This window comes from Clarias gariepinus, chromosome 19 (assembly GCF_024256425.1).
Source record: "Clarias gariepinus isolate MV-2021 ecotype Netherlands chromosome 19, CGAR_prim_01v2, whole genome shotgun sequence".
NCBI lineage: Eukaryota > Metazoa > Chordata > Actinopteri > Siluriformes > Clariidae > Clarias > Clarias gariepinus.
Window position 1 is genome coordinate 20,606,372 of NC_071118.1, and position 17,984 is coordinate 20,624,355.

Here is a 17,984-nt window from a genome sequence, read left to right on the forward strand (position 1 = left end):
AAAACACTGTATGGCTATTTATATAACAAAAAAAACATTCAAGGGTTAACAAATCCGAGGAAGAGAGAGTACAGCAAAACACACTTTGCTATATATATATATATATATATATATATATATATATATATAGAGAGAGAGAGAGAGAGAGAGAGGCATGCACCAGTCATGAAGGAACCGTGCAAACTTGGGCCATGCAGAACCAGCTGAAATGGTCTAGAGACAGTGTGTGTGAGTGTGAGAGAGAAAGAGTGAGAGCTTTAGGGATTCAAATGGTGCTTAATTGCTACTGTACAATGACAAACATGAATCGTATTGCCAAAGCTTAGAATAAAAAAATAAGGAATGAAAATAAAAAGATACAAACAAACAAAAAAACACAGGAAAACAAACGAATATACATGTTCATTAACTGTGAAGTTAAAAATAAAGTAACACTAGGAGAGCTAAAAGCAAAGGTACTGCTATTACTACTACTACTTCTGCTAATAATAATAATAACAATAATAATAATCACGGTATTACTACTACTACTAATAATAATAATACATTGTGAAAATACAATCAAAGAAGAATGATTACTGATACAAAAGGAGAGGGGAGGAAAAGGAAAAAAGAGCAACTATAAAGAGGGATTGCGCGTCTGATGAATGATTGTGAAACTCTCTTGATCATGGTTGTTAGCTTTTGATTGTTTTTATAAATATATAATGGCCTGCTTTTACCGCCCTCTGCCGGAGCTCACGCGCACGTTACTTTATTAGGTGAAAGGTGACAGGTGCGAAGTCCACTTTTGTACCTGTATCCCGCAGAGTGATATGAACAGGACTGTCTGACATTACGTCATCGGGTATTTAATGGTAAACTGACGCACAACGAGCTGATTAGGGAAGGTGCTTTCTTGCGTAATAATCCTACAAACAGCTCTGGTTATTACAGCGGAATTTCGGAAACCTCGCGATATTATCCGATATCTCAAACATTCGCCGGGTACCATTATTGCGCTAAACCCAGCTGCATGTGAAGAGTTCATCCCGAGTACCGAGGGTCGCTTTAACCCGCGTTACACCGCACTGACTCTGTACTGGACCCGCAGCAGAACCACAATGCGGCTGAGGTGGATGTTAATTCCGCTCCTGTGCTCTCAGTGGAGTTTAATGATCCTGACGGCGGAAGCAATAGAGCCGCTCACCACCAGTGTGGCTGTGGGCATTGCTGCCGCTGTGACCGGGTTTCTAGCCCGGTATCGCAACGTGCTGTATTACTTCCAGGAGTGCTGCAGACCAGAGTGGATCTCGTACAATAAAACAGGTGTGTACCATATTGTAAACGAACGTTGCCTACTTCCTCAATTTGTTTTGTATGTAACAATTGCAAGTGTTTATTTTTATTTTCAGCGGATGTATTTTATAAAATATATTCTTATTTACACATAATTATTCTATATTCTAAATATCTAACACTAGCTACCTATATATTCTAGATTATTCTAGATATCTTAGAATAGGGAAAATATTATTAGACATGTCTTATTTTGTTTTTTGTAGAAGCCTGGCATTCAGAAATCCATTTTTAAATCAATTGTATAGTACGCTTTTAACAATTATTTTAAAAAATATTTAATAACAATTTAAAAACGAATCTTGATTGTCTTCGTTGTTTTGCTTAACTTTTTTTGTGGCGCAGAAAAATGGCGTCACTCCCTTTGGCGGAGTTGTGTCGCGTGGAAATGACGTTTGTCCACGGCTAAGCGGAACTACATGATGTGCTTGGAGCCAGTTCACTTTTCAAGCGGATCGCGTTTCGTATACTGTTTTTTTTTTTTTTTTTTTTTTTTAAATCTATGATTTAATTAAAAATGAAAGAGACAGCCTCGTCGGTGTTTCACTTTGTTTTAATAACGGGCTTGGCCGTGCACGCGTTTGAACCTATAACCACAACACTATTGCTCGGAGGTGGTGCGGCTTTGACAAACAAATTGTACAATTATTTCATTGAAAACTGTAATGAACACTGGATTGGCTTCAACTCGACTGGTAAACACAAATTTCATGTACAGATCATATGATATCAAGTAACTGTGTGTGTGCGTGTTTAAACTTTATTAATTGGCTTAGCATAGGCTGTTTTTTTCTGATTGTAGCTTCTCTTTCGATTCAGCTTTCACTTTCCAAACAAGAAACTGATCAAGACACTGACTGAAACTCTGCTCCGGGACTGAGTGATGTGTTGTCTTGATTTGTTTCTGATCTGCACATTATTTTTTATAGCTCAACAAAGAATGGATGTGAATAATAGTGCATATATAGCTGGAAAAAATAAGAGACCACTGCAGTTTACAGCAGAACACTTGTGGAATATCATCAAGAGGAAGATGGATGGTCACAAAGCTATAATTGCGAGTCTGGGTTATTCCACTAAATACTGATTTCTTAACGTTATTAAGCCAAAAAATGAACAGAATTTGTTTGGTGGGTTTCCTCCGGGTACTTCGGTTTCAACTCCCAGTCCAAAGACATGCAGATTAGGCTAATTGGCGTTCCCAAAGTGCCCATAGTGTGTGAATGCACATGTGAATGTAAAATAGAAATCAAGACAATTGTAATTACTATTGGCCTCCACAGTTCCTAGATGGACGACAGAGGTTCCAACATGCATGTAATCTAGCTAGGCAATAAAATGCCAAAAGGTCTTGGTTTCGCATGCTTCTTAACAACAATGTGTGGTTGTGATTAACTTCCCTAATCATGAGACACGATTATGTATAGATTGGTCTTTTTGCTGTAAAACGTACATTATGGGCTGTTATTGAATCATACTGCATATTTACTGCTTGTTTATTGTTCAGTTTTTCTGCTTAGTTCGATCTAGATGATGGCGATGAGGTACACTCTTATTTAGTTTACCATGTTTAGGTATTTTCTTTCTCTACTAAGATTGTAAATTATACCACAGCTAACAGGTCAGATGTTTATTAAATTCGCTAACAGCAACTCTAACGTTAGTGTCAACTGCACGGCAAATCACATGTTTTTATGTTCATGCCTTCATTTATTGGTCTTTATCATTTTTAGAGTAACTGCCTACACAGGTATTTTTATAATAGATTGTCCCCATAAACAGATTTTATTATCAGTATCATAAGGAGTTGTGTGAGGTGACACTTGTTTATTGTCTATTGAGTTTCCAGAGCATAAGCTGTAACTAAGTGTTTTTAAACCTCTTGTTTAAGTGTCTTTAGGATGGACAATTGTTTTACTTTAACATTTCTTAAGCTACATATGAAGTTTATTAGTATATTAAGTTTTATATGAGTGAGTGTGAGGGTGAGGGAGAATAAAGAGAGAGAGTGAGCGAGAGTGCAAATGTCTTAAGAACATGCAAATAACTGCTGTAAGGCATGAATCCTACTAAAATCAGTAAGCAGTAACAAAAAAATGAAAAAAAAATCAATTATTGATATTAATTATTGGTATAAAATATAGTCCAAGATACAATTTTTGCAATCATCTGCTTAGAATAACTGAACATATTGCGTAACCAGCCACAGTCCTGAGGACTTTTTTCCAAATGCTTTTTTTTTTTTTTTTCTTTTTGTCTGAAAAGCTTCTGTTATCATTTTCGGGCCTATCTTCATGGAATAGCAATGTTTGGAAACAAGAAATATTTTTTGTACTGACTTAATAATGAAGTCTTAAAATTTAAATGTATACATTTCAGAATAAGTTAGTCCTTAAAAAAACAACAAAAAAAACATAGTGCCCAAGACTTTTGCAGAGTATTGTAAGACAGTACTTTAGGGCCACTCTTTAAAAAAATAAAAAAATAAAAAAGTAGCATTTAGAAAATTAAAAGAATGCAAAATAATAGTATGATGAAAAAGGGTCGGAAAAAAAAGGTCATTATATCATAATTGGGACTAAAAAGTGGTGATATAATACACTGCCTGGCCAAAACAGTCACTGTTTCAAAAGGACCTGCAAAGAAAACAACTAAGCAGGTCATGGAAAAATACTGCTGAGAAATGTGATCTAAACCTTAACAAATTCTCACGGTCTCTCATTTTTAACACACAAACATCATGTGTATCATTTTTTTCATAGTATTACAAATTTCCTCTCAGCTGAAACTATAGGAAATACAGTTGCAGTGTGGGTTCTTTGCCCAGTACATTAAGGAAGACATTTGAAGCTTTCATAATCATGGTCATTTTTATCTTTATATGTAGTATGTTGTTGCATAATGGCTTATAATTGTCTTGTTTGAAGGTCTGGAAGTGGATTTGCAGAGTAAGCTATTTGGCCAGCATGTAGCATCTCGTGTCATCCTCAAAGCTGTGACTGGCTTCATGACCAACAAAAACCCGAAGAAGCCCCTTGTCCTGTCGCTGCACGGCTGGACCGGCACAGGCAAAAACTTCGTCAGTCAGCTGATTGCCAAAAACATTTACCAACGTGGAATGTTTAGCAGCTTTGTGCACTTGTTCACAGCCACGGCGCACTTCCCACACGAAGCGGAGCTGGAAGTGTACAAGGTACCTTGTAAACTCTATAAACAATAATTAATGCTATAACTAGACCAAAGGTTTTTTTTTTTTGTATCTCTCAGAAAAACATGAAAAACTCTACAATTATTTTTCTATCTGCAGTTTGACAGATGGACATCTAAAAGCTTTCTTTGACATTTTAAACAATGAGAATTGTAAGATCTGGGGCATGGGAGCAAGACAGGTTGTACAGGAATCTAATTCTTTGTCTTATGCAGGGACAATTGTTATGCCTATATATTTCAAATATACACACTAGGGTTAAGATTCAGAAAATACGTAGACCAGTGGTGATCTATTATCATGCAGGAAGTGTTTGTTTACTTTTAAACAGATTAGCCAGAGATGGACGCATGAACTTTTCTACCAGTAGTAGTTAGATTTGGCTTTTGTGGAAATCAGGGCATTAATGTGTGCCAGGAAAACCTGATGCACTTGCATTGAAACTTTACACACACATGCTCTCGTGCCACCGCCATGTGACGTACAGTAAGTATACAGTAGCAGTCAAAAGTCTGGACACATTCTCTATTTCAGTGGATTTTGTTAAGTGATTTTTTTTACCTTCTTGTACAATACTGGAGATTTCAAAACTGTGAACCAACAGTCGGTTATTATTTTAAGACATTTAGGTCAGCTGTTCTGGAGTAGTTCTTGCAAGAACAATATTGTCAAGTATATTTCCAAAAATCTAGCAAGCACCATGGTGAATCAACAAAAAATACCTCTGCTGCCGAGGAGAGGTTCATTTATAGTTACCAGCCTAGAAAACTAACCAATATTACATAACTAGCACCTAAGATTAGAGCAGAGATTTTTAAATAGTAGAGATATCCCAAAATCAACTGCTGATTGTGTTTTTGGATGCTTTAGCATTGTTTTATAATGTAAAAAGAAATATAAACCCATGGAAAGACCATTGAATGAAAAGGTGTCTCCAAACTTTTGAATGTTACTCTGTGTAAACTCGCGCACACACACACACACGCACACACACACACACATTTACAAGCATTGTAATACCTGATTAATAAACTTGTTATAACATGACCATTACCTTGCCTTTTATCATGTTTGCTTGCATTAATTTTATTCGGTTCAGTTACAGTGGCACCTCGTCATACAAATGCCGTCCGAGCTTAACCCTTAAAAACTAAACTTTTGCAAGGTTAGGCGTACTTCCAGGAGCCCAACTTGTTTGCATCGGTGGAAAGCCGAGCAAAGCGGGTTTACATATTCTTTACTTAATTTATTTTCACCGCACCATGGGTCTCAACAATGTTACCAATAGTGTTAATTTTGTCAGGTATTTGCAGTGTTTGTCTTAGCCCGGGATAAATGTCCCTGTTGGTTTTATCATGTTCAGTCAATCTTATCTTATTTTTGTTTAGTCTGGTATTTTAGTCTTGGTTAGTCACGGAGAAGATTGGAATTTAAACTTTATTGTTTATTTATGTTTACCCATCTAACAATGTAAATAAAATGTTAAAAAAATAAAGATAAAGTTTTACAAATATAAATATGAATTTATACACTTGGGCTGTTGTAAGGATAGCTCCTATGGGTCACACTCATTTGCTAGCCTATTAGCTTAATGGTATAAAATAAAATAAATCACCTCACATATAACAAAACATAATTACCACAAAGAGGCTGTAAAACTACCTTGACATTTTAATGGTATGACTTGATCCGTCTGTTCAGGTTTGTGGTATTTTTCCCAGTGATTTTGTGCCCACGCTGTTTCCCCTCCGGTATTACTACACATCGGCTTTTACCCTCTGGTTCAATATAAAGAAAACAGGCGTTAATATCGGCTCTTCTCTTTCGCCCGAGCGATACTGCTGTCATGACGGAGAGTTAAAGATGACTCAGCTTGTAACATCATGTCACCGCGCGCGCGAACTACTCCTGATATGCCGCGCGCCAGGACCCGGGAAACACTGCTGCTCGCGCCGTAATGAATGAGCACCGTGTCGCAGCGGATTGTAACGGACATAAAGATAGATGCTTTATTAGTTACATTTTAAAAAATCACATTTTAGTCTTTTTTTCGTCAACAATTTTGCTCGCTGATTATTTTCGTTGATGAAAAACTAGTTATCAAGGCCAGAAGCAAGAATCAAAGTGAGTCACTTTCAGTTTAGGTTTTAAAGCAGCAAGAGCCAAGAGTTTTTATTTTTAAGTTAAGTGAGGTCAAATATTTCTTATTTTACTTCATTTACTTAATTTAACATAAATTGTTTCTAAATTTCGCCTTAAGAACTCGCCTCGAGAACGGATTAAATTTGTAATGCTACCACTGTATATTGTCTTCCCAATATTTTTGAGTCATGCAGACTAATCTTTCTTCTTTTCACCTGTGTGTGTGTGTGTGTGTAGTCCCAGCTGCAGCAGTGGATTAAAGGCAACGTGAGTGCTTGTCCTCAATCCATGTTCATATTCGACGAGATGGATAAGATGCACCCCGGCCTCATCGACAGCATCAAACCCTATTTAGATTATTATGTATATTTAGACGGAGTCTCCTACCACAAGGCCATCTTTATCTTTCTAAGGTCTCTAACATGATCACTGCATCGAACACATCGTACACGAAGGCTAGTGATCATGTCATGTTAGTGTTACCATAAGTGCTGTAACACAAACGACACACACACACAAAAAAGAAAATTGGCAAGACAGTTTATTATAACTTGTTGTTGTTTATTATTATCTTGGATAATATCGTGGATGAGGTTTTAGAGAACCTCTAATTTTTAGAGAGCATGAGGTCGTCGACCCTGGTCGCAATACCCAATTTTATCCATAGGTCATTAAAAAGTCTTAATCTTAATAATATAATATAAAGGTCTAAAATTTAACTTGAATATAATTGCCGAAATTATTTAAAATGCACCAGGTACTGTGGTGTCTTGACAATATCAAAACGCCCGTCATGTAAGCAGATGCAGATATTCCATTTCTTAATATTTTCATTGAGTTTTTTTACTTTATTATACATTATAGTAAAATACTTTACTATATACTTATCGTTGTCATTCCATATTGTCTGTCTATTAGCATACCACGCACTATGCTTAAATCACAATATCCCCTATCAATATTTTTGTATCCAAGCTGTTTTGTAAATATAAGTAAATGAGTATTGGACCAGTATTGGTATACATGTGTCCTACTGTATTACCCATCAGGCTTAGAAAAATTTGCATTTAAAATGCTTTTAGTAAAATTAATATTGTAAAAGTACCGGTTTTATAAGTAACACATATAAGTAAATAAATTACGTTTAACGTCCCCTATATATCTGTGTTTTTCCTCCACAGTAACAACGGAGGCGAAAAGATTGTGCAGGTGGCGCTGGATTTTTGGAAAGCAGGAAGGGAAAGAGAAGAGATTGAGCTGAAGGATTTGGAGACAGCCCTGTCCCTGTCTGTTTTTAACAACAAGAAAAGTATGTAGAGCAGGTTGATTAAAAAAAAAATAATAATGATCTTGTGAATCTAGATAAACCTACCATTATCCATGGCTAAGAGTCCAAGAAATTGAAATTGGCTGTAATTTCGGGGAGGAGATTTTTGTTGGCTTTTTTATTGTGTGTTCGAAGTGACCTACAGTTCTGTGTAAAAGTCTTGAGCCGCCCATCAGCTTTTCATATTAAATAACATTACAGTAACTGTTTGGACACACCTTCCTAATAATGTTTTTGTTTAGTTATTTATTTTCTACATTCTAGAGCAATACTGAAGATTTAAAAACTATGACAGTGTTTCAAAACGTTTGAATGGTACTTTATGTAGATAAAAATTTAAAAAGTGGGAGCACATGCTTTGCTGCGAATGATCATTAGCCTAATCATCTGCCATCATGAGGACCTGTTCCTCACTGGTTCATGTATCATGTTGGAGGTTTTAATGCTCGAACGGTGTGGCTTCACAAACACAAACATTCGTGAGAGCCAAAAAAGTCATTTAGAAATTCCTCGAAAGTATTTAAAAAGTATGAAAAAGTCAGGCTCTTTGGAAGCAAAATATGAAGGAAAGAGGGGGTAGCTCAAGACCTTTATAAAGTTCTGTACATCTGACATTAGCGTGGCAGATAATTCAACCACTTGTTTGGTTCGTGACTGTGATGGTTTATTTCTTTAGAGATGAGATCAAACACAGAGCGGCCATAAGGGAACCTCTTAAGTTAGCTTGAGCAGCAAATCTCGCTTGCATGTTCTCCCCATGATTGGTGGGTTTCCTTCAGGTACTCTGGTTTCCTCCACAGATATAATTTTTTTTTATCATGAGCAGCAATTTCCTAACAGTGACCTTAATTCACCAAAATTCATTCATTATTAATTATTAATGATTATTAATTGTACAAGATGAATAAATTAAGGTTGTTACCAGATGAAAGTGCTGTGGGTCAGAAAAAGAAAACGAACATTCCTCTCTCTGTCTCTGTTTTTCTAGGTGGCTTTTGGCACACTAGCTTAATAGACAGTAACCTGGTGGACTTCTTCATTCCCTTTCTCCCCCTTGAGTACAAACACGTGGTGCAGTGCGGCCAAGCCGAGATGATCAGCAGGGGTCTGACACCCGACGAGGACGCTATAAGGGAAATGGCACACGACATGACCTATTTCCCTCCTGAAGAGCGCGTCTTTTCCACAAAGGGTTGCAAGGTTATCTCCAGCAGACTGGACTTTTTTATCTAAAATGAAGGCACATAACCACAGATGCTCAACGCTGTTGACACTTTCCACGAAGAACTGTGAAGGTTTTAGAAGGAACTGTATTTGCAGTATCTGGAAAGGATCCTCCCTTGATAAAAATCCACGTGAACACGACTCTGACATCAGTCAGGCGCGTGTAGGAGAGAGAGCAGTTTATTTTAATTGATTTAAATGGGTTATGACATTTCTGTTTTTAATGTGAATCAGTGAAAAATGTCTCAGACTTGACTCCTTGTTTTTTTTAAGGAGGATTCAGGCCTGATTATTGATTTGGTGGTGGAATGAATGTGTTGAATCTTCAACAGTCATTTTTTATTACCTTATATTGTGCATTGTCATGCACTAGTCGAGAACAAAATACTTTGGTTTGTCATAATTTTTTTTATGTTTACATAGAAAGTACAACCACTTAATATCATATCTAGAATGTCAAAATACTGAGGGGTGTTCAAGTCAAACCGGGACTTTTGATTTTGCAGAATAACAGGAACCCAATTATGAGCGTAAAAACTGTTATTTCTCTATATATAAGGTAAAAAAAAATTCTCAGTCTGTTGGAGCCACGATCGGTCTGAAACACTAGCCTCCCAGGACCTCTTTTAAAGGCCTTAAGTTGGTGACAAATTATCAGTCCATTTTCGAGGATCAGGCATTCTACTTGCTCGTTCACTGGAACGACTGCGGTGGACTCTGAGGCACCCCGGCCGGGATCTTCATTCACAGAAATACATCCTTCTTTAAAAACATTTACGCCGTTCAAATGTTTTATTGCGGCTAAGAGTCCCATCACCGTACTGTGCCTTGTGGTCTTCAATTGGTTTCATGCTTTCAGTCACGAGACATTTCATCAAAATTGCTAGTTTTACTTGAATGCTCCTCGTACATAGCCTGCTAACTACATCCGTTTAAAAAATTGTTAAAAAATGTATAATATTTTGGGGTAAATAGGAAAACAATAGAAAGAATTGAAGTTTTGATATATTTTTTTAAATCAATTTACCTCTAAACAAAAAATAAGAGAGTTTTTTTTAACTTTTTTTTTTTTTTTAAGTTTTCTTTTACCAATGCGTTGTTTTCCAGACATCACTACAGGAACTGTTTTAACACATTTAACAGGATATAATCATGTCACTTTTCATGCATTATTCCAACAAATATGTTCTGAAGATGGTGTGGAAATGTTTGTTTGTGGGTCTTTAATTGTTTGAAGTTTGAAACTTTTTGGGTTGGGTTTCATTCCCACGTGTCCAGATTATTCCACCTCATCACTTCTTCTAAACCTGATAAACTTGAGCTTCTTCTTTAATCTTGTGGTTTACTGGCTGAACAATTGCTGCCATAGAGACCACATCAGTGTCCAGTAATCGCTTTATGCACATCAGGAACAGAAGACCACAGACACACCATGGTTCCAATTTAGTAGAAATGTTACCCAGCACTAGTGTATGTATGTAACTGAGAGTCTATGAACCTGAGACAAACAACATGGCCATGACAATCTCCAGATTATTCTCTTGTATGCAGTCATACTGCGATCTTCCATTACAGTACCAAAGTGGCAATAGTATTTGCAAAGAACACTTTTAGGTACGATCTTACCCGAATACCACTGGTTCCAAATGATAGGGAATTCTTTTAGTTATTAGGTATTCATAAAACGACTGCCATGTACATAACTAGTATTTTTTTTCTACCTTTTCTAACCACCGAGTTCGTGAGAATCCCCTGCCTAATGTGTGCCACCATGTCTTGAGCAACCAACATACCTTAGCGCTAGATGGAAAGGTGTTCAAAGCTTCATTTTGGTGGTTCATACAATTGCCATTTCACCAGCAACAGCTGGAACTGCACACACCTAACATTGCTTTATGTCATTGAGATATGTGACCTGTTTTTGTGTTAGTTTTTTTTTCTGAGCTCATCAGTAAAAAGGGTTGACAGGGTAAATGTGGATGTATCTTGTTGCCTCTGGCTCTTGAGGATGACATTGGGTCACTGCCATACCTCTAAAAAATGAGAAACGCCGGGTGCCCTTCCTGACGCAACCCTCCCATTTATCCAGGCTTAGAATCGGCACTGTGTCCAGTGGCTGGGGGGTTTAGGCACTGGCTGGGAATCGAATATGGCAGGCGAAACGTCTACCCCTGGGCCACCAGTGCCCTTGATTTACCTTTAAATATACTGCTCACAAATAAGTACACTTGGTCCTGGTTTGACTTTTTTAACCATTTGCACACACGAGGGATGTTCAAGTAAAAGCAGGACTCAAGTGTTTTATTTTTTTCAAGAAGCATATATTTAACTAATCTTTAACAAAGTCTATACCATAACTTGTTTACAAAATAGAAGCATGAATCACACAAGGTCAAATTTTATTTCAAAAGATCTTTAATATAATCCACGTTTTCTTCTGCATGTCCAGAGCTTAGATTAGTGCTTTCCCTTATTTTACGACACCCCTGTTAAAGAGCTAGTTAGATCTTTAGGAGGGGGAAAAAAAACACTAATTGCTGTAGTTGTGTAGCCCTCAAGGTCTACAGCCTAAAATCTTTTGTTAGGCATGAAACAGCAGTCATTTTATTATTTTTTTCTTTACCCACAGTCATATGCTAAAACGCCAGTCTGCATCATTTTGAAGAAAAATGTCCGTCATTGTGGTCCAAAGCTGCATTGATAGGCATAGTTCATTCGTTATACCAACAGCACGGCGTTAATGCAGCCATCATTTTCTGGGTTATTTGTCACCTGTGCGTATTTACCTGGAAAAGAAACAGTGAGAAATGTTATCACATTTGAACACATTTTCTCATAGCTTCATGAAGGTAAAAGAGCATTTCTACAATAAACTAGGGCTACATGTCATATGTCTCAAAACTTTCTTGAACATTCTATACGGGATCGAGATAAGACTTTTGATTAAACATTGAATACAAATGACATGAAAATCTACACACCTGGTCGAAACCTTTGGTCTATTAAATTATTTCACATTCAAAACAAATTTAAGCTTTATTTAAAAATCAGTACTGCCTTTCTACAAGAGCATTTCAGTTTAGTAAGCTTATACTAGTTTAGTTTTCTAACAAAATCCTAGGCATAGAGCACATTCCTGAGTGCAACTGCCCTTTAGACCTTAATGCAACCATGGAAAGAAACTAATGAAGAGCAAACTAGTATCCACATATGGGATGTGTCCTGGAACACATTTGCATTCAACAAAAATTTTCCTTGCTAGGCAAAGAGAAAGAGAGCATGAAAATAAGATAAAAATAAATAAAAAAAATACTCACCCCAGATGACCTTGCCACCCTGCGTGACCAGACCGAGCTCACTGATGTTGACTTCGATGACTGTTCCTTTGGTAATGACCCCGAGTGTAGTGTAAAGAGGAGAGGAGGGGTTCTTCTTCACACCTAGGATGGGCAGGCAGAAGGTAGCCTTCAGCTCTGGGTGAGTTACGTGCGCCTTCTTGAACCTTAGACCCTGCGAGAAGACAGGAAAAAAAAATAGAGGTATAAAAAAAATCAGTAATACGATCAGACTAAACCACAGTAGGGTTATTAGTTAGCATGAATTTAACATTGCTGATAATGACATTATTATAACCAACTTAAAGTATTTAAAAGACTGAAAAGTATAACTTTTAAACCTTTTTTTAAACATTTATTTTGAGTTTTTGTTACCATTGGCCTGATGAAGCGTTCGTATTTTGGCGGTTTGCGCGTGAAGCCGTCTCCAACGAAACACACTTTGGTCACCATTCTCTTCCAGGCTTTCTTTTGCCTCTTTCCGGTGCGGATCACCTTCAGAACCTCAGTCTCGCCCTGAGCACGCACTTTGGGAAGTGGGACCTCCCACTTTCCCTAGAAACGCCAAAAAAAACATCTTAAATACAGATCAAAGTGTGCAAATAATAAAAATAATAATACAAACTAGAATAGAAACTGAGAGCCCAAGATGAAACAGCATGATAAATTCAATGTAGGATTTTTCTGGTCATGAAATGTCACTTAAGTGCATCACTAATTCTTAGCACCTCAGAGATTTCTCTGCCTTTTTTAAAAATATGTGTTATTTATTATACAACAAACCACAAGGAGCATGCAGCTTTTCCTCTACCAGTAAAACACAACACAAATATTTCAGCTATACTTAGCTTAGTATTCCGCCTTACCACTACAGTCCCACCCCAAATTAAACTGATTAACAGACTCCAACTGGACAGGGAGTCATTTCATATCCTTCAAAAACGTACAGCTTTCTCCTTCCTCTTCTGTTTGATCATGTTGGACAGAACTTTGGCACGAGACTGGCCCTCTCTGTCGAGCAGATATGCTGGCACTGCTCCTTCTGGTGTCTTGTCATCATCTTTCTGTTTGGATCTCCTTTGTTCATGCATTTTAATTCTGCAGGCAAAACAGAACCGAGAAAGATTAGTTACCATTACCTGTGTACATAAATGGTTATCTAGTTAACACGCATGTTACTTCCCAAATAAACCCCTCACACTTTTGCAAAATAAATTTACATAATTCTCAAACATCAATAAAGTTTTAGAAATACAAAAAAATAAAATAATTGTGAGCGTGTTTAACAATGTCCTGTATTTTATTGTCACTTAACTCATTGAGTAAAAATTGCTTTATCACTAGATTTCTGTGCAGCATTCAATTTTTAGCAAACTTCCCATTTTGCAAAAGGATAATAATCAAGGGTTATACAACACAGAGTCAAAGCTGCCTGATGACATTATCTGGCTGGGAAAATGACAGGAACGTGTTAAAAAGCCTTGTAATGAGAATTACTTAGCTTTCACTAGGCTTTTAAAACAATAAAGAAAAGAAAGAAATTTTTCTTCTGTTTTACCTCTTTTCAAAATACTATGAGTGTTTTCGCACACTTCATGAGAAAAGGGAACTTATCAAGGACATTGTACCGCCACAAATACACACCTAAAGTGTGACATGTCTACAGAAAAACAAATTGCAATGATACAAAGCTGGGAGAGAACTTTAAAATGTTTAAAGTGTTAGACTTTGTCCAAAACAAATAGTTAATTTCATTTACGTAATATTAAACTTGCTAAATGCTAAAGTTTTACAAAATGTGTAACAAGTGGGTCACGGCTGCATGGACTGTCTCACACAAAACACTTTTTCACAGAGCACTTTATCTCAGGAGGAATTCACTGTCGTTATGGAAACCGAATATGACTAAATAGATTTGCTTTAATAGTTGTATATTTTTTTGTGAAATAATGGCGATTCAAATGTTCATTTAAGATTCCTTACGTTTTCTTCATCTGGATCTTTTCAGCATGCCTCTGTTTGTGATACAGTTTGGCTTTCAGACCGATGAGCTTCTTGGCTTTCTGTGAGCGCTCGTGCGCCTCACGGCTCTCCTTCTTCCTCTTCTTTTCATGGTGGTCGAGCCGGTATCCGTGACGCTTACGGTGCAGCTCGATGTGCTCGTTCTGTGGCTGTGGAATACAGAACATAAAGGTCAGACACAAAAAATAAATATATTATAGGTACACAATCTGTAAAAAATTCTCACTGCAACAGAAGGAGAGACAGGTCAAGGTTTTTAGACAGCTTGCTCCCTACTTGATATTTACAGTCTAAAAACATTCTTTATACTGTGGTGATGAAATACACTCATGTTTCGCTTTTGTGGTTTTAGAGAATTCAGGTGCACTGACATCCCAAACCCCTATAGGTATTTCCTGTTGGTCTTTTGAGATGAATAAGTTTCGGTTTATATTTAAGAGAGATTCAATTCATTCATCGATGCAAAATTATCCACTGTCTTACTGTAGAATTTATTTTTAATTAACCGTTAGAAAAAAAATGCTTAATTTTTCGACATAATCTTGCTTTGTCCATCTGTCAAGAAGTTTTCGTATTCCCTCAATACTAGGGATGCACCGAAATTTCGGCCGCCGAAAATTTCCGGCCGAAATAGCATTATCGGTTTCGGCCGAAACGTAAGAAAGCGCCGAAAATAAAAGCCGAAATTGTCGCCACGCCTCTCCCATCCTCCCGTCTCGTTCGCGCTGTCATTACGCATCAAACACGGAGTATGTCGGCGGTTTGGAAGCACTTGGAAGCAAGTTTTGTTATTGTTAAACAGCCTTATTACTGTTATTTATAATCAATAAAAGTTTGATTGCTTAATTAATTTGTAGTTTTTTTAATACAAACAAAAAGAAAATATTTTAAACATGTTTTTTAATGAAGCCATTTTCGGTTTCGGTATCGGTTTTCGGCCAAGTGCATCCAAAAATTTCGGTTTCGTTTTCGGCCCAGAATTTTCATTTCGGTGCTGAGCTGCGAGCCATGAATGCACCGCTGTGTTCACATCTTCATCAGAAGTGAATCTTAGTCCTCGTAGAGCTGCTTTTAAGGAACCAACAGATTCTTGCCTTGTTGATTATGAAACCTTTTTCCTGATAATGTTTCAATACTGACCAGAAATCTGGAAGCATAAAGTTTTTTTCTTGGGTGGAGATTGAGGATGTTTCCATTTCATACTCTGCTGCTTACTTTGAGATTCTTAGTGTTGAATCCATGTCTTGTTACCAGTAATGATTCTCTTTAAGAAACTTTTACCTTCCTTAGAAAATCAGTCCAAATTTTGTTTGCAAATATCCCAAATAACGCTTCTGTTTAGGCTCTTCTGTGTTTCGGCATCAGGTAAGCCCTCAGACCAAAATTAATTTATCACTGTACGCTAGGGCTGCAACAACGAATCGATTAAATCGATAAAAATCTATTACTAAAAGAGTTGCCAACGAATTTCATAATTGATTTGTTGTGTCGTGTGGCGCAGAGACATTTGATTATTTAAAAAAAAAAAAAAAAACTTTAGTTGAGCGCGGAGCGGAGTGAACACACACTGTCTTTTTCGCGCACTTATGCTAGCAGAGTTCGGCGCCTCGTAGACAGGGCAGAGCAACAAAACAAAAAAAAACGAGGGGAGGTTAAGGAAAGATACATGGCGGAGGCAGAGAAATCCGTGCAACCCAAGTCATTCAAGGTGTGAGAACATTTCACACTAAATAAACAGAAAAAGTGTGTTAATGGCAAAGTATGCAAAAGCGACATGGCATGGCACGAGAGCACCATGATCCAGCACGTGAAAACGCAAACATCTTGTGTTTTATGAAAAGGAACGGAATTTAACAGCAGGGTAAGTCACTACAGAATCCTTCTTTTGTTCCGTTTTGAAGTGAGGAACGTAATGTCCCTGGTGCTGGTGTTTACTCATTATCCAACTTGACAAGCATGACAAATTAGCATTAGCCCGTTAATAACAGTAATAAAGCAGGGGTGGTATAGTTACTTTGCACTTTGCATTGCAGGACTAAAGACACGTTTTTATCCACTTGCCTTTTTTGGACCATTCATTTTTCAATCTGTTGACATGTATAGCTACACTGCAAAAAAAAAAAGCTTCTGCATTGTAGTGTAGAGAACAAGTTCTGACATTCAAAAAAAGTCTGTTACATTTTCTGATTCGAATTGTTCTTTATTTTCTTTTATAAATTATTTATTGTTCTGGCAGCTCAGGTAGCACTCTGGCAGCTCAGGTAGCAAAACAAATTCTATTTATTTGGCAGATGTAAAGTATACATGCGTATGTTTTTTGTGTTAGTCCATTTTTGTTTTATTTTATTATTACTATCATTATTATAACAGCTCGAGACGCAACATGTTTGTGTACTTTCTAAAGATTTTAGTTCTGTTTTTGAATGAAGGGTTGGAAATAAATGCTTTTCTTGTTTTTTTTTTTTTTGTCTTATTCATCAAGAAAAAATATAGTCGACAGATAAATCTGTTATTAAAGCCCTATTATACACTGCTCTTTTTTATGCATATAACTGGAGCACAGATAATTATTGATTTTTTTGATAATTATTGGTAATATATTGCAATTACTCCATAGTCCTAAAGATGGTGCTAAACTAAACTGTTTAAACACTGCTAGGCAGCACAGCATCCTGTGTGGAATTTATTAAGTTTGAAGTTTTTTTTTTTAAATATCGAATCAGGATATTTCTTAAATCGTGAAATTAACAGAATCGTAATACAAATCAAATCGGCACCTAGGTATCGTGGTTATATCGTATCGGGTGATCTCTGACAAGTGACAAATGTAAATAACGTGTATAAGTGATCTATATACTGTATATCAACAGTCACGTGGACACAGTACCACACGTTTACGTCATAGATTAGGTGTAATGTCCTGAACCTGGTGAACCATACACATACTGACACACAGTTTACATTAAACAAAAAATGTCACAAATGTTCCTTCATCATAAAAAGGGAAAAGTCCACTTCTGTATGTTAAAAACATTAACCGTGGTAACATAGTAACACAAATATACGACATGAAAAAAGTCTATAGTAACGTGTTTACTTAAAGTTTCTCAGGTTAGCATCGACGCCACTTCACCACCATATGCGCGTGCTAACCATTAGCCAAGAAATTAGCTTTAATTCTTCACGAGTTTTTTACAACATAATTCAACAAATGTCTTCTTACCATGTTGTTTGTTGATGTTTAACTGTTCACACAGAGGTACGAAGGCTATGTGGACTGTTTCCTATAGTTAAACAGCTGATATAGAATCTTATTCGAGCCGTATGGGGTTTCTGATGTTATTTTTCCCAAAGCTCGTGCTTAAAAGGAAGTGCGACCTCTAAATTC

The 17,984-nt window shown here is 36.8% G+C and overlaps 2 protein-coding genes across 3 annotated transcripts; one reads left to right on the plus strand and one right to left on the minus strand.

Annotated features, from left to right (window-relative positions):
• Positions 1–897: 897 nt before the first annotated feature.
• Positions 898–10,445, plus strand: tor1 (torsin family 1). Of its 2 annotated transcripts, none has more exons than XM_053478431.1 (5): positions 898–1,308; positions 4,266–4,531; positions 6,926–7,101; positions 7,870–7,997; positions 9,004–10,445. In XM_053478431.1, the coding sequence occupies exons 1-5, from the start codon at positions 1,104–1,106 to the stop codon at positions 9,246–9,248; spliced, it is 1,020 nt and encodes a 339-aa protein (XP_053334406.1). In that variant the 5' UTR covers positions 898–1,103; the 3' UTR covers positions 9,249–10,445. The 2 variants fall into 2 exon arrangements, with proteins under 2 accessions (XP_053334406.1, XP_053334407.1); XM_053478432.1 differs by lacking the exon at positions 898–1,308 and adding an exon at positions 1,738–2,033.
• A 1,191-nt stretch (positions 10,446–11,636) lies between these two features.
• Positions 11,637–17,962, minus strand: nsa2 (NSA2 ribosome biogenesis homolog (S. cerevisiae)). Its single transcript, XM_053478433.1, has 6 exons — positions 17,820–17,962; positions 14,558–14,745; positions 13,522–13,672; positions 12,950–13,129; positions 12,557–12,749; positions 11,637–12,025 (listed from the first exon to the last, which is right to left on the minus strand). Exons 1-6 carry the CDS (start codon positions 17,820–17,822, stop codon positions 11,958–11,960), a joined length of 783 nt encoding a protein of 260 aa, XP_053334408.1. The 5' UTR covers positions 17,823–17,962; the 3' UTR covers positions 11,637–11,957.
• Between the last annotated feature and the right edge of the window lie 22 nt (positions 17,963–17,984).